The sequence below is a fragment of the Oncorhynchus mykiss genome, chromosome 2 (genome assembly GCF_013265735.2).
Source record: "Oncorhynchus mykiss isolate Arlee chromosome 2, USDA_OmykA_1.1, whole genome shotgun sequence".
Classification (NCBI taxonomy): domain Eukaryota; kingdom Metazoa; phylum Chordata; class Actinopteri; order Salmoniformes; family Salmonidae; genus Oncorhynchus; species Oncorhynchus mykiss.
This window is the reverse complement of record NC_048566.1, coordinates 102,261,369-102,279,461: the sequence shown is the minus strand read 5'-3', so window position 1 is coordinate 102,279,461 and position 18,093 is coordinate 102,261,369. Positions and strand designations below refer to the sequence as shown.

Genomic DNA, 18,093 nt, shown 5'->3' with positions numbered 1-18,093 from the left:
ATAGGACAAACCCCCTTGTTGGACAATAACACCACGTTGTTTGACAGGAACAACCCCCTTGTTGGACAGGAACAATCCCCTTGTTGGACAGGAACAACCCCCTTGTTGAACAGGAACAACCCCCTTGTTGGACAGGATCACCTTGTTGGGCAGGAAAACCTTGTTGGGTAGGAAAACCTCCCTTGTTGGACACCCTCGCTATCAGTGGTGATAACCTGGTCCAGTACGATGTCATAGCAGTCCCGTGAAAGACTAAATGTTTTCAAACTGTGTATTGGTTTATTCTCATATCATGTCCTACAAAAACATACCATTTAGTATTTTCTACAAAACCTATGTGAATGTTAATATTATTATTAGAATGTTGATACAGACCAAACACAAACCTTTCGTAGCACATAAAACACATTAAAAACGATTAAAATATCAGATAAATCTTGTTGCACACTCAGTAGTTCAATAACAAACTTTAATCTAACTGCTTATTCTTTCAAATCTGTGGAGAAGATTTGAGTAGTTACCAAATTTACTTGAAATAAACATACATTCTTATTGTAAAAGAGGAGAGTGTATAAAAAATACATTATAAAATAACTGAGATGTCAAACATAACCATGAGGAAAATAGCCTGGCGTACATTTGTGATGGGGAAGTCAGATACGATATTGTCAACACAGAAACAAATGATTTTTGAATAGTCTGATAACAACAAATGAGGTAAACATTATATGGAATTTGAAGTTTGTTAGTTGCAACTGTAGGCCTATGTTACTCTATGATATCACCCTGAGAGGGGCCATTCAGATGAGGGCCAGAGCTGGTTTTTCCCCTACAATTAGAATGACTGGCATGTGTACACTCAATATGGCTTCCCGTCAACTCATCATGGACGCTGACATGAATGAAATCATGCGTTCTAGTCATTCTAATTTCCTTTCATGGTTGTCTTCTCTTCTCTACGCCATCTCAATTGGTTCTTCTTGCAGTTGTGTCTCCAGCTTGACATCTTTCACTTTCTTTGTATCACTTTTGTGATTCTTCCTGATATTTGATATAAAAGAACAGTTCGTTATTTGTAGCATAAATATGCTAAAAAAATACTAAAATAGAACAAACTGAGTAATTCTAATTGTCCTGTTCAACTAGTTTCCTAACAGAAGAGATTACAGAAGAGAATGATGAATAGTGTATTTACTTGCTCTGCATGGCCAGGACAACAATGACTATGATGAGTATTGCTCCAGTGATCCCAAACACCACTCCTAGAATCAGGGCTGCAGGAAACAGAATAACAGGTCAGTGTTTAATTAACAGAAGATAATACATGAATATTAAGTCCAAAATGTTGAACAGGCCTACAGTATTTTGTTTTTTTAACAGACCTACACTACACAGTGCCTTTGGAACATATTCATAACCCTTGGCTTTTTCCACATTTTGTTACTTAACAGCATTATTCTAAAATGGATTAAATTATTTATTTTTCTCATTAATCATTAATACCCCATAATGACAAAGTGAAAAAGTGTTTTTAGAATTTTTGCAAATGTTAAACAATTATATATGAGACACAAACATGAGACTTGAAATTGAGCTCAGGTGCATCCTGTTTCCATTGATGATCCTTGAGATGTTTCTATAACTTGATTGGAGTCCATCTGTGGTAAATTCAACTGATTGGACATGATTTGGAAAGGCACACACCTGTCTATATAAGGTCCCACAGTTTGGAAACATCAAGACTCTTCCTAGAGCTGCCCCCCGGCCAAACTAAGCAATCGGGGGACAAGGGCCTTGGTCAGGGAGGTGACCAAAAACCTAATGGTCCCTGGGACAGAGCTCCAGAGTTCCTCTGTGGAGATGGGAGAAACTTCCAGAAGGACAACCATCTCTGCAGCACTCCACCAAGCAGGCCTTTATGGTAGAGTGGCCAGACGGAAGCCACTCCTCAGTAAAAGGCACATGATAGCCCTCTTGGAGTTTGCCAAAAGGCACCTAAAGGACTCTCAGACCATGATAAAAAAAGATTCTCTGGTCTGATGAAACCAAAATTTAACTGAATGCCAAGCGCCAGGTCTGGAGGAAACCTGGCACCATCATCCCTACGGTGAAGCATGGTGGTGGAGGCATCATGCTTTGGGGATGTTTTTCATAGGCAGAGACTGGGAGACTAGTCAGGATCGAGGGAAAGATGAACGGAGCAAAGTACGGAGAGACCCTTGATGAACCCTGTGAAAGGTCTGAATACTTATATAAATGTGATATTTGTTTTTTATTTTTAATAGATTAGCACTGATTTCTAAAGAACGGTTTTGATTCGTCATTATGGGGTATTGTGTGTTGACTGGTGAGGAAAAAAAAGATTTAATCAATTTTAGAATAAGGCTGTAACGTAACAAATGTGGAAAAAATTAAGGGGTCTGAATACTTCCGAATGCACTGTACAATACAAAAGTATGTGGACACCACTTCAAATGATTGGATTTGGCTATTTCAGCCACATTCGTTTGCTGACAGGTGTATAACATCGAGCACACTGCTCGACCTCACTAATGCTCTTGTGGCTGAATGGAAGCAAGTCCCCGCAGCAATAATCCAACATCTAGTGGAAAGCCTTCCCAGAAGAGTGGAGGCTGTTATAGCAGCAAAGGGTAGACCAACTCCATATTAATGCCCATGATTTTGGAATGGGATGTTCGACAGGTGTCCACATTCATTTGGTCATGTAGTGTATTTCTCTACTCACCAACAGGAGTATCGGGCTCATCCTCCTCCTCTTCAGTACCCTCATCTGATGACAGAACATGTCGGAAATATTATAGACAACATAATATCAGATTATTATAATATCAGATTATTATAGACATAACATCAGATTGTTATAGAAATTATAATATCAGATTATTATAGAAATTATAATCAGATTAATATAGAAATGATAATATCAGATTAATATAGATATTATAATATGAGATTATTATAGACCGAACATCAGATTGTTATATAAATTATAATATCAGATTATAGATATTATAATATCAGATTGTTATAGATATTATAATATCAGGTTATTATTCAACATGACATTCATCTGTAGTTAGTTTTCAGTTTCATTGAACACTACAAGAATAATTTATATTGATATCATTGATTAATACATTTTTTGCTATGCTATGTAATTTTATGTAATGTCATTTTACCATGAATCCCAGCACAGGTGGCATTACAGGCCTGATGGTCGATGAACCTGTTCCCGTTCCCCACACAGCCAGTCCAGTGAAACTTCTTACACTTCTCATGGATGGGGTCGTAGAAATAACGCAGGTAGGTGCCAAAGCATTCACCCAGAGCCTTCTTGAAGTGGCAGGCTTTTGACTCTGGGGAAGGACAAGGGTTGGGTATGGAGAGATGGCATTAATTACACACTAAGATGTGTGATTAATTACACACTAGGACACATTGCTCTTACAATGGAAAGCATAGGGTCATATGCAATCCCAGATTGCAATTCCTATGGCTTCCACTAGATGTCAGCAGTCTTTGTTCATTGAAAAATGAAGAATAAATATGAGTTTTAGTACAATGACACAAGTTCGGAAATCCGTGTTTGAGTTCGCAGCGAAGCGAACCTGCTAATTTTGCTTTCCTATTGAACATACTTCTTTAATTATAGTGTAATTACATTTTAGGGTACGTGAGGAATAAATAGACATGTATTTTGACTTGTTAAAACAAAGTTTAAGTGTAGATTTCGGATTCCATTCTTTCCATGTTAAACGAGTGGATTACTCAAATCGATGGCGCCAACTAAATTGACTTTGGGATATAAAGAAGGATTTTATCTAACAAAACGACACTACATGTTGTAGCTGGGACCCTTTGGATTGCAAATCAGAGGAAGATTTTCAAAAAGTAAGTGAATATTTAATCGCTATTTGTGAATTTATGAAACCTGTGCTGGTTGGAAAATATTTTGATGTTGGGTGCCGTCCTCAAACAATCGCATGGCATGTTTTGCTGTAAAGCCTATTGTAAATCAGACAATTCAGTTAGATTAACAATCATTTAAGCTTTTAACAGATATAAGACACTTGTATGTACCTAAATGTTTAATATCCATACATTTTATGATTATTTATTTGAATTTGATCGCACTCCAATTTCACCGGAAATTGTCAACAGGTGTCCCGCTGGCAGGATGCCTAGCTCATGTGTACATATTTGTATGAACATAGCAACATTCAACAACTGAGACATAAACTGAACAAGTTCCACAGACATGTGACTAACAGAAATTGAATAATATGTTCCTGAACAAAGGGGGAGACAAAATCAAAAGTAAGTCATTATCTGGTGTGGCCACCAGCTGCATTAAGTACTGCAGTGCATCTCCTCCTCATGGACTGCACCAGATTTGCCAGTTCTTGCTGTGAGATGTTACCCCACTCTTCCACCAAGGTACCTGCAAGTTCCTAGACATTTCTGGGGGAATGGCCTCCTCCTCTGATCCAACAGGTCCCAGATGTGCTCAATCAGTGGGATTGAGATCTGGGCTTTTCGCTGGCCATGGCAGATCACTGACATTCCTGTCTTGCAGGAAATCACGCACAGAATGAGCAGTATGGCTGGTGGCAGTCATGCTGGAGGGTCATGTCAGGATGAGCCTGCGGGAAGGGTACCACATGAGGGAGGAGGATGTCTTTCCTGTAACGCACAGCGTTGAGATTGCCTGCAATGACAACAAGCTCAGTCCGATGACGCTGTGACACACCGGCCCAGACCATGACGGACCCTCCACCTCCGAATTGATCCCGCTCAAGAGTACAGTTCTCGGTGTAATGCTCATTCCTTCGATGATAAACGCAAATCCGACCATCATCCCTGGTGAGACAAAACCGTGACATGTCAGTGAAGAGCTCTTTATGAGCTAAACGACTACCGCCCTGTAGTACTCACTTCCGTCATGATGAAGTCAAGTCAAGTCAAGGACCATATCTCCTCCACCCTACCTGACACCCTAGACCCACTCCAATTTGCTTACCGCCCAAATAGGTCCACAGACGACGCAATCGCAACCACACTGCCCTAACCCATCTGGAAAAGAGGAATACCTATGTGAGAATGCTGTTCATCGACCACAGCTCAGCATTTAACACCATAGTACCCTCCAAGCTCGTCATCAAGCTCGAGACCCTGGGTCTCAACCCCACCCTGTGCAACTGGGTACTGGACTTCCTGACGGGCCTCCCCCAGGTGGTGAGGGTAGGCAACAACATCTCCTCCCCGCTGATCCTCAACACTGGGGCCCCACAAGGGTGCGTTCTGAGCCCTCTCCTGTACTCCCTGTTCACCCACGACTGCGTGGCCACGCACGCCTCCAACTCAATCATTAAGTTTGAGGACGACACAACAGTGGTAGGCTTGATTACCAACAACGACGAGACAGCCTACAGGGAGGAGGTGAGGGCCCTCGGAGTGTGGTGTCAGGAAAATAACCTCACACTCAACGTCAACAAAACTAAGGAGATGATTGTGGACTTCAGGAAACAGCAGAGGGAACACCCCACTATCCACATCGATGGAACAGCAGTGGAGAGGGTAGTAAGTTTTAAGTTCCTCGGCGTACACATCACAGACAAACTGAATTGGTCCACTCACACAGACAGCATTGTGAAGAAGGCGCAGCAGCGCCTCTTCAACCTCAGGAGGCTGAAGAAATTCGGCTTGACACCAAAAGCACTCACAAACTTCTACAGATGCACAATCGAGAGCATCCTGGCGGGCTGTATCACCGCCTGGTACGGCAACTGCTCCGCCCTCAACCGTAAGGCTCTCCAGAGGGTAGTGAGGTCTGCACAACGCATCACCGGGGGCAAACTACCTGCCACCACTAACATTGAGTGGCTGCTGCCAACAGACTGACTCAACTCCAGCCACTTTAATAATGAAAATGTATCAATATTGATGTAAAAATGTATCACTAGCCACTTTAAACAATGCCACTTAATATAATGTTTACATACCCTACATTACTCATCTCATATGTATATACTGTACTCGATACCATCTACTGCATCTTGCCTATGCCGTTCTGTAACATCACTCATTCATATATCTTTATGTACATATTCTTTATCCCTTTACACTTGTGTGTATAAGGAAGTAGTTGTGGAATTGTTAGGTTAGATTACTCGTTGGTTATTACTGCATTGTCAGAACTAGAAGCACAAGCATTTCGCTACACTCGCATTAACATCTGCTAACCATGTGTATGTGACCAATAACATCTGCTAACCATGTGTATGTGACCAATAACATCTGCTAACCATGTGTATGTGACATATACAATTTGATTTGATTTATGCCAGTCCTGTCTGGTCCAGCAACGGTGGGTTTGTGCCCATAAGCGACGTTGTTGCCGGTGATGTCTGATGAGGAACTGCCTTACAACAGGCCTACAAGCCCTCAGTCCAGCCTCTCTCAGCCTATTGCGGACAGTCTAACCACTGATGGAGGGATTGTACATTCCCGGTGTAACTCTGCAGTTGTTCTTGCCATCCTGCACCTGTCCTACAGGTGTGATGTTCGGATGTACCGATCCTGTGAAGGTGTTGTTACACGGGGTCTGCCATTGCGAGGACAATCAGCTTGTCCGTCCTGTCTCCCTGTAGCGCTGTCTTAGGTGTCTCACAGTACGGACATTGCAACTTATTGCCCTGGCCACATCTGCAGTCCTCATGCCTCCTTGCAGCATGCCTAAAGCACATTCACACAGATGAGCAGGGACCCTGGGAATTTTTATTTTGGTGTTTTTCAGAGTCAGTAGAAAGGCCTCTTTAGTGTCCTAAGTTTATAGTTGGGAAAGCTGTCAATGTTTTGGTCCTTAAATGAAACTGGTATACTTTTTTTTAAATCACAATTTTCTTTAACCAATTATGGTCTTTAAGTTGTGACTAGGGAGCAGTATTTTCATTTTTGGAAAAAAAAAACGTTCCCGTAGTAAACGGGATATTTTGTCAGGACAAGATGCTAGAATATGCATATAATTGACAGTTTAGGATAGAAAACACTCTATAGTTTCCAAAACCGTAAAAAATATTGTCTGTGAGTATAACAGAACTGATGTTGCAAGCGAAAGCCTGAGAAAAATCCAATCCGGAAGTGCCTCATGTTTTGAAAGCGCTGCATCCTATGCGTTCCTATTGAGCAGTGAATGGGCAATCAACCAAATTACGCTTTCTACGTATTCCCCAAGGTGTCTACAGCATTGTGACGTAGTTTTACGCATTTATGTTGAAGAATACCCGTAAGCGGCTACAATGCGCAAGTGGTCACCTGATGCTCCCAGAGAGATTCTCGTGTAAAATACAGTGGTAGCCACTCCAATCGGTCCTACTGAAAAACGAATTGTCCCGATGGATATATTATCGAATAGATATTTGAAAAACACCTTGAGGATTGATTATAAACAACGTTTGCCATGTTTCTGTCTATATTATGGAGCTAATTTGGAATATTTTTCGACGTTTTCGTGACTGCAATTTCCGGCCGATTTCTCAGCCAAATGTGAAGAACAAACGGAGCTATTTCGCCTACAAAAATAATATTTTTGGAAAAAAGGAACATTTGCTATCTAACTGGGAGTCTCGTGAGTGAAAACATCCGAAGCTCGTCATTTTCTGATGTCATTTTCTGATTTCCGTGACCAAGTTACCTGCTGCTAGCTGGACAAAATGCTGTGCTAGGCTATTGATGAACATACACAAATGCTTGTCTTGCTTTGGCTGTAAAGCATATTTTGAAAATCTGAGATGACAGGGTGATTAACAAAAGGCTAAGCTGTGTCTCAATATATTTCATTTGTGATTTTCATGAATAGGAATATTTTCTAGGAATATTTATGTCCGTAGCGTTATGCTAATTAGTGTCAGTCGATGATTACGCTCCCTCATGTGGGATGGGGAGTCATTAGAGGTTATTAATGCAGCTCCGACAGACAAGTTCCTTACTTTCCCCCTGCCTCTTCCATTTGTTCTGTAATGCTGCAATTAGTTGGTTGTAATGTTGGGTAGAGCATTTCCATATATTTTTGTTAGCTGTATGTGTGACATATCATAAATAGGACTGGTGGAGTTATCATTTACAAAGATTATACATTTTTATTTTAATCAATTAGTTTGAGTTTAACCATAATATTTGTTGGATTATTTGTTCTGGCTTTTTTGGTGGATTAAACTGAAATTGTAACTAACTTTCTATGGCTTATTTTAAAAATAGAGATATTTGGAGAATATTTCCTTTTCAAATAACCGAAGTGTGATGTTGTAATCTAAATAAAAAGGCTGTTCTTGAACATGGGGTGAGACGTTATTACTAATCTGCTGAAGAACCAGTTTGGATTTAGTGAGGTCTAATGCTTTAATATTTAATATCTGTCCTCCGAATTAATATTTATTATATAAATAGTCTAGTTTAATTTTATCTGGCTTGCCATTCCAAATACAATGGAATACTTTTCATTGTTAAAAGGTCGCTAGGTGTAGGCAAGGCCATAAGCAAATTGGTAAACTGGGATAAATGACTAAAGATTTAAATCGGGGATTTTCAACAAATAGATAGGGATTTTCCTTTCGATGGTAGCAAGATCTTATTTATTTTCGCTAACTTCTCATTAGAATATATTTTAATAGGATCATCTACTTTATGAAATGACTGCCTGATGCGATCGCATCGGTGAAATCAACTTCAATCGCGCTGCTTTGAGGGAAAGTGTACAGATGCAATCCACATTCCTAGCTAGGCTACCAATGTTGCAGTCTGGCTTTGGTTTTTAAAGCTTTACAATTAATAACCAAAAAACTAAATCGGCAACAAAACACCATGCAAAAGAGAAATGTGTAGACCTATTATAGCAGTAGCCTAGGTTGGTTACTCAACTACAATACATGTGGAACGCACCATACAACAATGCTGCATTCAACCACACTGATAATCCACGCAGTGAAAAAACATGTTCAATTTAAATGTTACAACAACCTAAAGCTAGGTTTGGGTTTTTGAGTTATTAAATCCCTTTTGATTAGGGTTGCAGCATATTATGCACATCTGCAGGCATAGCAGCAAAGGCTGGACTAATATTATTTATCTCTTTTTGTTTTATCAGTTGACATGCTATATACACCGTCCTTTGTACATAAGTGGGCATTATAAAGGCGCACATTTTTTTTCCAATAAAACAATGGCCAGTTTGGGTCGCAGTTTCACGTTTAAAAACGACAACAAATGGGCTATGTCTGGCCCGCGAATTCGTTATATTTTTTTCAGTATGGTCCATGCGCTGATTGAGTTTGACACACCTGGGCTAGCGTATCTAATTATGAAGCTAGATATTTATTTATAAAGCTAAAAACATGAGGCCTAACGTTAGACTTTGTCTATTTGGTAGGATGTCATGTCATTGGAGGAGTGGGTGAGGGACCGACTTTTCCCCCTCTTATTGTTTTCGTTGGCTACAGCAAGAGATGCTGCAGTTGGGTCCAGCAAAATGAAGGCAGCTACACAATTGTAAAAACATTACAATACATTCACAACAGTTTTCACAACACACTACGGTGCCCTCCCTATTCTAATACCACATACACTATCATTCAAAAGTTTGCGGTCACATAGAAGTGTCCTTGTTTTTGAAAGAAAATTATTTTTTGTCCATTAAAATAGCATCAAATTGATCAGAAATACAGTGTAGACATTGTTAATGTTGTAAATGACTATTGTAGCTGGAAACGGCATATTTTTAATGGAATATCTATATAGGCGTACAGAGGCCCATTATCAGCAACCATCACTCCTGTATTCCAATGGCACTTTGTTAGCTAATCCAAGTTTATAATTTCATTAAAAGGCTAATTGATCATTAGAAAACCCTTTTGTAATTATGTTAGCACAGTTAAAAACTGCAATAAAACTGGCCTTCTTTAGACTAGTTGAGTATCTGGAGCATCAACATTTGTGGGTTTGATTACAGGCTCAAAATGGCTAGAAACAAAGACCTTCCTTCTGAAACTCGTCAGTCTTGTTCTGCGAAATGAAGACTATTCCATGCGAGAAATTGCCAAGAATCTGAAGATCTCATACAACGCTATGTATTACTGGAACAGCGCAAACTGGCTCTAGCCAGAATAGAGAGGGGTGGGAGGCCACGGTGCACAACTGAGCAAGAGGACAAGTACATTAGTGTGTCTCATTTGAGAAACAGACGACTCACAAATCCTCAACTAGCAGCTTCATAAAATAGTACCCGCAAAACACCAGTCCCAACGTCAACAGTGAAGAGGTGACACCGGGATGCTGGCCTTCTAGTCAGAGTTACAAAGAAAAAGACATCTCTGATTGGCCAGTAAAAATAAAAATTAAGATGGGCAAAAGAACACAGACACTGGACAGAAGGCCAGCATCCCGGAGACGCCTCTTCACTGTTGACGTTGAGAGTGCGTATGTTACCATGTGTTTGTATGCATGTGGGTGTTGCTTAACAGTCCCCGCTGTTCCATAAGGTGTATTTTGATCATTTTTTTAAATCTAATTTTATTGCTTGCATGAGTTACTTGATGTGGAATAGAGTTCCACGTGTGCCTCCAATTGTCTGTTCTGGACTTGGGGACTGTAAAGAGACCTCTTGTGGCATGTCTTGTGGGGTATGCATGGGTGTCCGAGCTGTGTGCCAGTAGTTTAGACAGCTCGGTACATTCAACATGTCAATACCTCTCATAAATAAAAGTAGTGATGAAGTCAATCTCTCCTCCACTTTGAGCCAGGAGAGATTTACATGCATATTATTAATGTTAGCTCTCCATGTACTTTTCAGGGCCAGCCATGCTGCCCTGTTCTGAGCCAACTGCAATTTTCCTGAGTCCTTTTTTGTGGCACCTGACCACACGACTGAACAGTAGTCCAGGTGTGACAAATCTAGGGCCTGTAGGACCTGCCTTGTTAATAATGCTGTTAAGAATGGAGAGCAGCACTTTATTATGGACAGACTTCTCCCCATTTTAGCTACTGTTGTATCAATATGTTTTGACCATGACAGTTTCCAATCCAGGGTTACTCCAAGCGGTTTAGTCTCCTCAATTTGCTAAATTTCCACAATATTCATTACAAGATTTAGTTTAGGGTTCAGTGAATGATTTGTCCCAAATGCTTTTAGTTTTATAAATATTTAGGACTAACTCATTCCTTGCCAACCATTCTGAAACTAACTGCAGCCCTTTATTAAGTGTTGTCATTTCAATCGCTGAAGTAGCTGACATGTATAGTGTTGAGTCATCCTCATACATAGACACGCTTGCTTTACTGAAAGTCAGTGGCATATCATTAGTAAACTTTGAAAAAAGTAATGGGCCTAGACAGCTGCCTTGGAGTATTCCTGATTCTGTTGGAGATGCTTCCATTAAGAACACCCTCTGTGTTCTGTTAGACAGAACTCTTTATCCACATTATAGCAGGGGGTGTAAAGCCACAATGCATACGTTTTTACAGCAGCAGACTATGATCGATAATGTCAAAAGCTGCACTGAAGTCTAACAAAACAGCCCACACAATCTTTTTATCATTTTCTCTCAGCCAATCATCAGTCATTTGTGTAAGTGCTCTGTTTGTTGAATGTCCTTCCCTACATGCGTGCTGAAATCCTGTCAATTTGTTTACTGTAAAATAACATTGTATCTGGTCAAGCACCATTTTCTTTCAGAAGTTTACTAAGGGTTGGTAACTGGCTGATTGGTCGGCTATTTGAGCCAGTAAAGGGGGCTTTACTATTCTTAGGTAGTGGAATGACTTTTGCTTCCCTCCAGGCCTGAGGGCACGTACTTTCTAGTAGGCTTAAATTGAAATGTGGAATATCGTCCGTTATTATCCATAGTAATTTTCCATCCAGATTGTCAGACCCCGGTGGCTTGTCATTGTTGATAGATAACGATCATTTTTCACCTCTTCCACACAGACTTTACAGAATTCAAAATTACAACGCTTGTCTTCCACCATTTGGTCAGATATAGTGTCAGCGTTTGTTGACATTCCCAAAATATTCTATGAATTGATGAAAACGTAAAAATGACCATATCTATCTGCTCACTTGTCAGAGAATAATAAAAGGTGTAAGATTTTTTGCGGGCTGTATATAAACAGATTTTAAATCAGATGTCATGTTGCTAAAAGGCTATAAGTTCTACTTTAAATGTGTGTTATCTCACCGTCCACGGGATAGATCTCCTCTGCCTTGGCAGAACAGTTCCTCATACAGAGCTTCTCCAGGGTGAAGCGGTTAGCGTTGCCGCCCTCCCCCAGGTACTTGAAGGGGTAGCACAGGTCTTTTGCTGCGTCATAATACAGCAGGATCTGGAAGTCATCTGCTCCTGAGGTTGGAGCTGTACCCTCATCCTGTGGTAGGGAACAGTACTCTGTTGGAACACAGAGAGAAATGGAGAGGGAGGGTTGGACCATAGAAGATAAAAGGAACTTTTACAAAAGACAGGTGGAGAGAAGTGAGAACATCCTGTGTGCTGCTGGACCATGGAGAGATAAATTAGAACAGACAGGTAGAGAGAACTGAGAACATCCTGTGTGCTGCTGGACCATGGAGAGATGGAGATGAATTAGAACAGACAGGTAGAGAGACCTGAGAACATCCTGTGTGCTGCTGGACCATGGAGAGATGGGGATAAATTAGAACAGACAGGTAGAGAGACCTGAGAACATCCTGTGTGCTGCTGGACCATGGAGAGATAAATTAGAACAGACAGGTAGAGAGACCTGAGAACATCCGGTGTGCTGCTGGACCATTGTGAGATGGGGATAAATTAGAACAGACAGGTAGAGAGACCTGAGAACATCTGGTGTGCTGCTGGACCATGGAGAGATGGAGATAAATTAGAACAGACAGGTAGAGAGACCTGAGAACATCCTGTGTGCTGCTGGACCATGGAGAGAAATTAGAACAGACAGGTAGAGAGAACTGAGAACATCCTGTGTGCTGCTGGACCATGGAGAGATGGAGATAAATTAGAACAGACAGGTAGAGAGACCCGAGAACATCCTGTGTGCTGCTGGACCATGGAGAGATGGGGATAAATTAGAACAGACAGGTAGAGAGACCTGAGAACATCCTGTGTGCTGCTGGACCATGGAGAGATGGGGATAAATTAGAACAGACAGGTAGAGAGACGTGAGAACATCCTGTGTGCTGCTGGACCATGGAGAGATAAATTAGAACAGACAGGTAGAGAGACCTGAGAACATCCTGTGTGCTGCTGGACCATGGAGAGATGGGGATAAATTAGAACAGACAGGTAGAGAGACGTGAGAACATCCTGTGTGCTGCTGGACCATGGAGAGATAAATTAGAACAGACAGGTAGAGAGACCTGAGAACATCCTGTGTGCTGCTGGACCATGGAGAGATAAATTAGAACAGACAGGTAGAGAGACCTGAGAACATCCTGTGTGCTGCTGGACCATGGAGAGATAAATTAGAACAGACAGGTAGAGAACTGAGAACATCCTGTGAGCTTCTCGAACATGGAGAGATAAATTAGAACAGACAGGTAGAGAGACCTGAGAACATCCTGTGTGCTGCTGGACCATGCAGAGATGGAGATAAAGTAGAGAGAACTGAGCAGACAGAACACATTTAGGGGTTGGATGCATTTAGAAAAATAGATTTTAAGATAAATTGCACTTGTATACCACTTGTATTTCTAATGTTGTAATGTCGCAGTATGTGGGGGAGAATTAGACAGACAAACAATATGCACTGCAAACAGTACATGCACTACATACATCCACTACGATTGAGTGCAGATGATTATCGTGCAATATGTTGAATGTAAATGTTTAACTAACTCTGTCACCAGAGAGGCCCACTCCTAGTTTTTATGATGGCTGTAAACATCATAATGTCATCTACAGTTTCACCACTCCCTTCTCAGTCCCACCCTCAACTCCCTCCTCAGTCCCACGTTTTCAATATGGCAGCCTAGAGGCTTTTTGGCTTCTTGTTTTTAAAGCAAGTCAAAGTGAGGGTGTCCATCACAGAGATGTATGTACGGTCTAATTATTTTTCTGGACGTATTAGGACGTATGTATCCAATCCCTTACAATGCAACACAGATTCCATCCAATCCCTTACAATGCAACACAGATTCCATTGGTAGAAAGATGTCCTTTTGCCAAGATGGTCTAGAACTGCAGAGAGAGCTGAAACCAAGACGGTCTAGACCTCCAGAGAGAGCTGAAACCAAGACGGTCTCGAACTCCAGAGAGAACTGAAACCAAGACGGTCTAGACCTCCAGAGAGAGAACTGGAACCAAGGCGGTCTAGACCTCCAGAGAGAGAACTGGAACCAAGATGTTCTAGACCTCCAGAGAGAGAACTGGAACCAAGGTGGTCTAGACCTCCAGAGAGAGAACTGGAACCAAGATGGTCTAGACCTCCAGAGAGAGAACTGGAACCAAGATGGTCTCGAACTCCAGAGAGAGCTGAAACCAAGACGGTCTCGAACTCCAGAGAGAACTGAAACCAAGATGGTCTAGACCTCCAGAGAGAGAACTGGAACCAAGATGGTCTAGACCTCCAGAGAGAGAACTGAAACCAAGATGGGCTAGACCTCCAGAGAGAACTGAAACCAAGATGGTCTAGACCTCCAGAGAGAGAACTGGAACCAAGATGGTCTAGACCTCCAGAGAGAGAGCTGAAACCAAGATGGTCTAGACCTTCAGAGATGGTCAGAACACCATGCGGAAAATTGAACCAGGTCAAACCATCCAGCCTGCTGCCACAGCACAACTTCCCTGTATCTTATTGACCTTGACCGTAACCCCTCCCCAACCACTAGTCACAGCCCAACTAACTTCTCTGTATCTTATTGACCATAACCCCTTCTCATCCAGCAACCACAGCCCAACTAACTATCCTGATGGTATTAAGGTCTATAACAATTAGCTGTGGTCCCAGTCTGGGGTAGATTTGAGGTTGTTGAGTACCTTAATGGCAGAAACCCATGTGACCCTCTCAGTTTGCGCAATGTAGCTATCATTGTTGGGCAAATGATTGTTCCTTGCTTTATAGGGTCCTAAAACATTTCAAATACAGGAAGCAGCATTCTCTGTAAACTCTGACTCCTAAACTGTAGGACAACAACATCCAACAATAAACCACCTTTTCATCGTAGCCTTGATTCTCAGATTTACACCATGTGACCTGGACTTAGCACTACGCTGGTGTTGGATATGGCCCACAAGGTCGAAAGGTAAACCTTCAACACCTCATCAACGCCCATCAAAACAGATGAGTATGAAGCATTCATATTTCACTGTACAATGTATACTCTATTCAACTGCTTCAGAAAGAAAACCTTTGACACAGAAACAGATGAGAATTAGTGCTTGTATTTTATTACGTCTTGATCTAAAGTAAAGCCTTCAACTGTCAGTGAAACCGCCATGTTGTCAGACTGATACTGTCACGGATCATAAAGGATTTGAAGAGAATAACATTTGACCTCCCTGTTCTATATTAGTTACAGTGTTACCATACATGCATAATCTTAGAATGGATAACATATTGAAACATGAGTAACTTCATTCATTGATTAAATTCATAAATATTGTTGTAAAATATTGTCATATTTTCTATATTGAATGAAAAGTGTGTTGGACTTTTTTGCACTCCCTCCCAAACTCAAGTGAAGTGAACTCAAGTTGAAGAGAAGCACAGACAGGCTTCCCTTATTTCAAGTGGCAGAGGAGTAAAACTAATTGAAAAACATTACCAGCGTTTGATGCTAGAACGAAAACATAGTAAAAGAAGAGTTAAGACAACTTTATAAGCAGAAAACGGTAGACAAATTTGATGAAATCATAGTCTCAAAATGCAAATTAATTTCAGATGTACAGACAGAGCACTGACTGAGGTAGTCACATAAATACTAAATGATTGAACAAACCTGGTACTGACTGAGGTAGTCACATAAATACTAAATGATTGAACAAACCTGGTACTGACTGAGGTAGTCACATAAATACTAAATGATTGAACAAACCTGGTACTGACTGAGGTAGTCACATAAATACTAAATGGTTGAACCTACCTGGTACTGACTGAGGTAGTCACATAAATACTAAATGATTGAACAAACCTGGTACTGACTGAGGTAGTCACATAAATACTAAATGATTGAACCTACCTGGTACTGACTGAGGTAGTCATATAAATACTAATTGGTTGAACCTACCTGGTACTGACTGAGGTAGTCACACAAATACTAAATGGTTGAACCTACCTGGTACTGACTGAGGTAGTCACACATAAATACTAAATGATTGAACCTACCTGGTACTGACTGAGGTAGTCACACATAAATACTAAATGATTGAACCTACCTGGTACTGACTGAGGTAGTCACACATAAATACTAAATGATTGAACCTACCTGGTACTGACTGAGGTAGTCACACATAATACTAAATGATTGAACCTACCTGGTACTGACTGAGGTAGTCACACATAAATACTAAATGATTGAACCTACCTGGTACTGACTGAGGTAGTCACACATAAATACTAAATGGTTGAACCTACCTGGTACTGACTGAGGTAGTCACACATAAATACTAAATGATTGAACCTACCTGGTACTGACTGAGGTAGTCACACATAAATACTAAATGGTTGAACCTACCTGGTACTGACTGAGGTAGTCACACATAAATACTAAATGATTGAACCTACCTGGTACTGACTGAGGTAGTCACACATAAATACTAAATGATTGAACCTACCTGGTACTGACTGAGGTAGTCACACATAAATACTAAATGATTGAACCTACCTGGTACTGACTGAGGTAGTCAAACATAAATACTAAATGATTGAACCTACCTGGTACTGACTGAGGTAGTCACACATAAATACTAAATGATTGAACCTACCTGGTACTGACTGAGGTAGTCACACATAAATACTAAATGATTGAACCTACCTGGTACTGACTGAGGTAGTCACACATAAATACTAAATGATTGAACCTACCTGGTACTGACTGAGGTAGTCACACATAAATACTAAATGATTGAACCTACCTGGTACTGACTGAGGTAGTCACACATAAATACTAAATGATTGAACCTACCTGGTACTTCAGTGTGAACCATGTAGAATGTAGCAAAAGCAAAAACCCCAAATATGACCATTTGTTTCATGATGTTGTCTGTGTGTTCTCTCTAGTCTTCAGCAGAGTGAATGACGATTGTAGTCTCCAGTAAACTACAGGGGAAGTGGAGGATTGGCAGTTAACATCACTGACCTTTGTACTTATAATGGTTCCTCTGATACCAGGGCTGTGTCCCAAACCCTATTCCCTATGGGCCCCAGGTAAAAGGAGTGTACTATAAGGGTATTGGGTGCAAAAAGGATATTAGCCTGGTCCCAGATCTGTTAGCCTGGTCCCAGATCTGTTTGTGCTGTATAGGTTAACATATAGAGAGGACGTCAAAACTCGATCTTTAACCAGAGATCACACTTTTTTTCAAATACTGTAAAAGTATTTGCTCCAATTTGTTTATTGAAGACAAGTTTAATTTGCTTTGAATCTAATGTTCCATGAATACATGTGCACAACAAAAATAAGGCAAACCAAGCAGGGACGGACTGGGACAAAAATTCAGCCCTGGCATTTCAGCCACGCTAGCCCACATCACCCCCATGTCTGTCACTCCTGTTAATCGCTATTACATATAGAGCCAACATATTCTTCCTACCTCCACTGCACTCAAGTCTAGCGTCCTTTACCACAGCACTGGGACCAGAAGACCAGGGGACCACACTGCCTGCACTGGGCCCAGCAACATCCTAGTTGTGAATGAATAATCACATGTCGTGACTTGACTTTAACATTGCTCTCAAATCAAATCAAATTGTATTAGTCACATGTGCCAAATACAGCAGGTGTAGACCTTACAGTGAAATGCTTACTTACGAGCCCCTAACCAACAATGCAGATAAAAAAAATATGAATAAGAATAAGAAATAAAAGTAATTTAA

General features: G+C 40.9%; 1 protein-coding gene across 1 annotated transcript; it reads right to left on the bottom strand.

The window, feature by feature from the left end:
* Positions 1–578: 578 nt before the first annotated feature.
* LOC110501429 (kunitz-type serine protease inhibitor bitisilin-3) lies at positions 579–17,345 on the bottom strand. The gene is made up of 6 exons (XM_021578996.2): positions 17,183–17,345; positions 12,249–12,455; positions 3,201–3,377; positions 2,747–2,791; positions 1,196–1,274; positions 579–1,041 (listed from the first exon to the last, which is right to left on the bottom strand). The coding sequence occupies exons 1-6, from the start codon at positions 17,250–17,252 to the stop codon at positions 957–959; spliced, it is 663 nt and encodes a 220-aa protein (XP_021434671.2). The 5' UTR covers positions 17,253–17,345; the 3' UTR covers positions 579–956.
* Between the last annotated feature and the right edge of the window lie 748 nt (positions 17,346–18,093).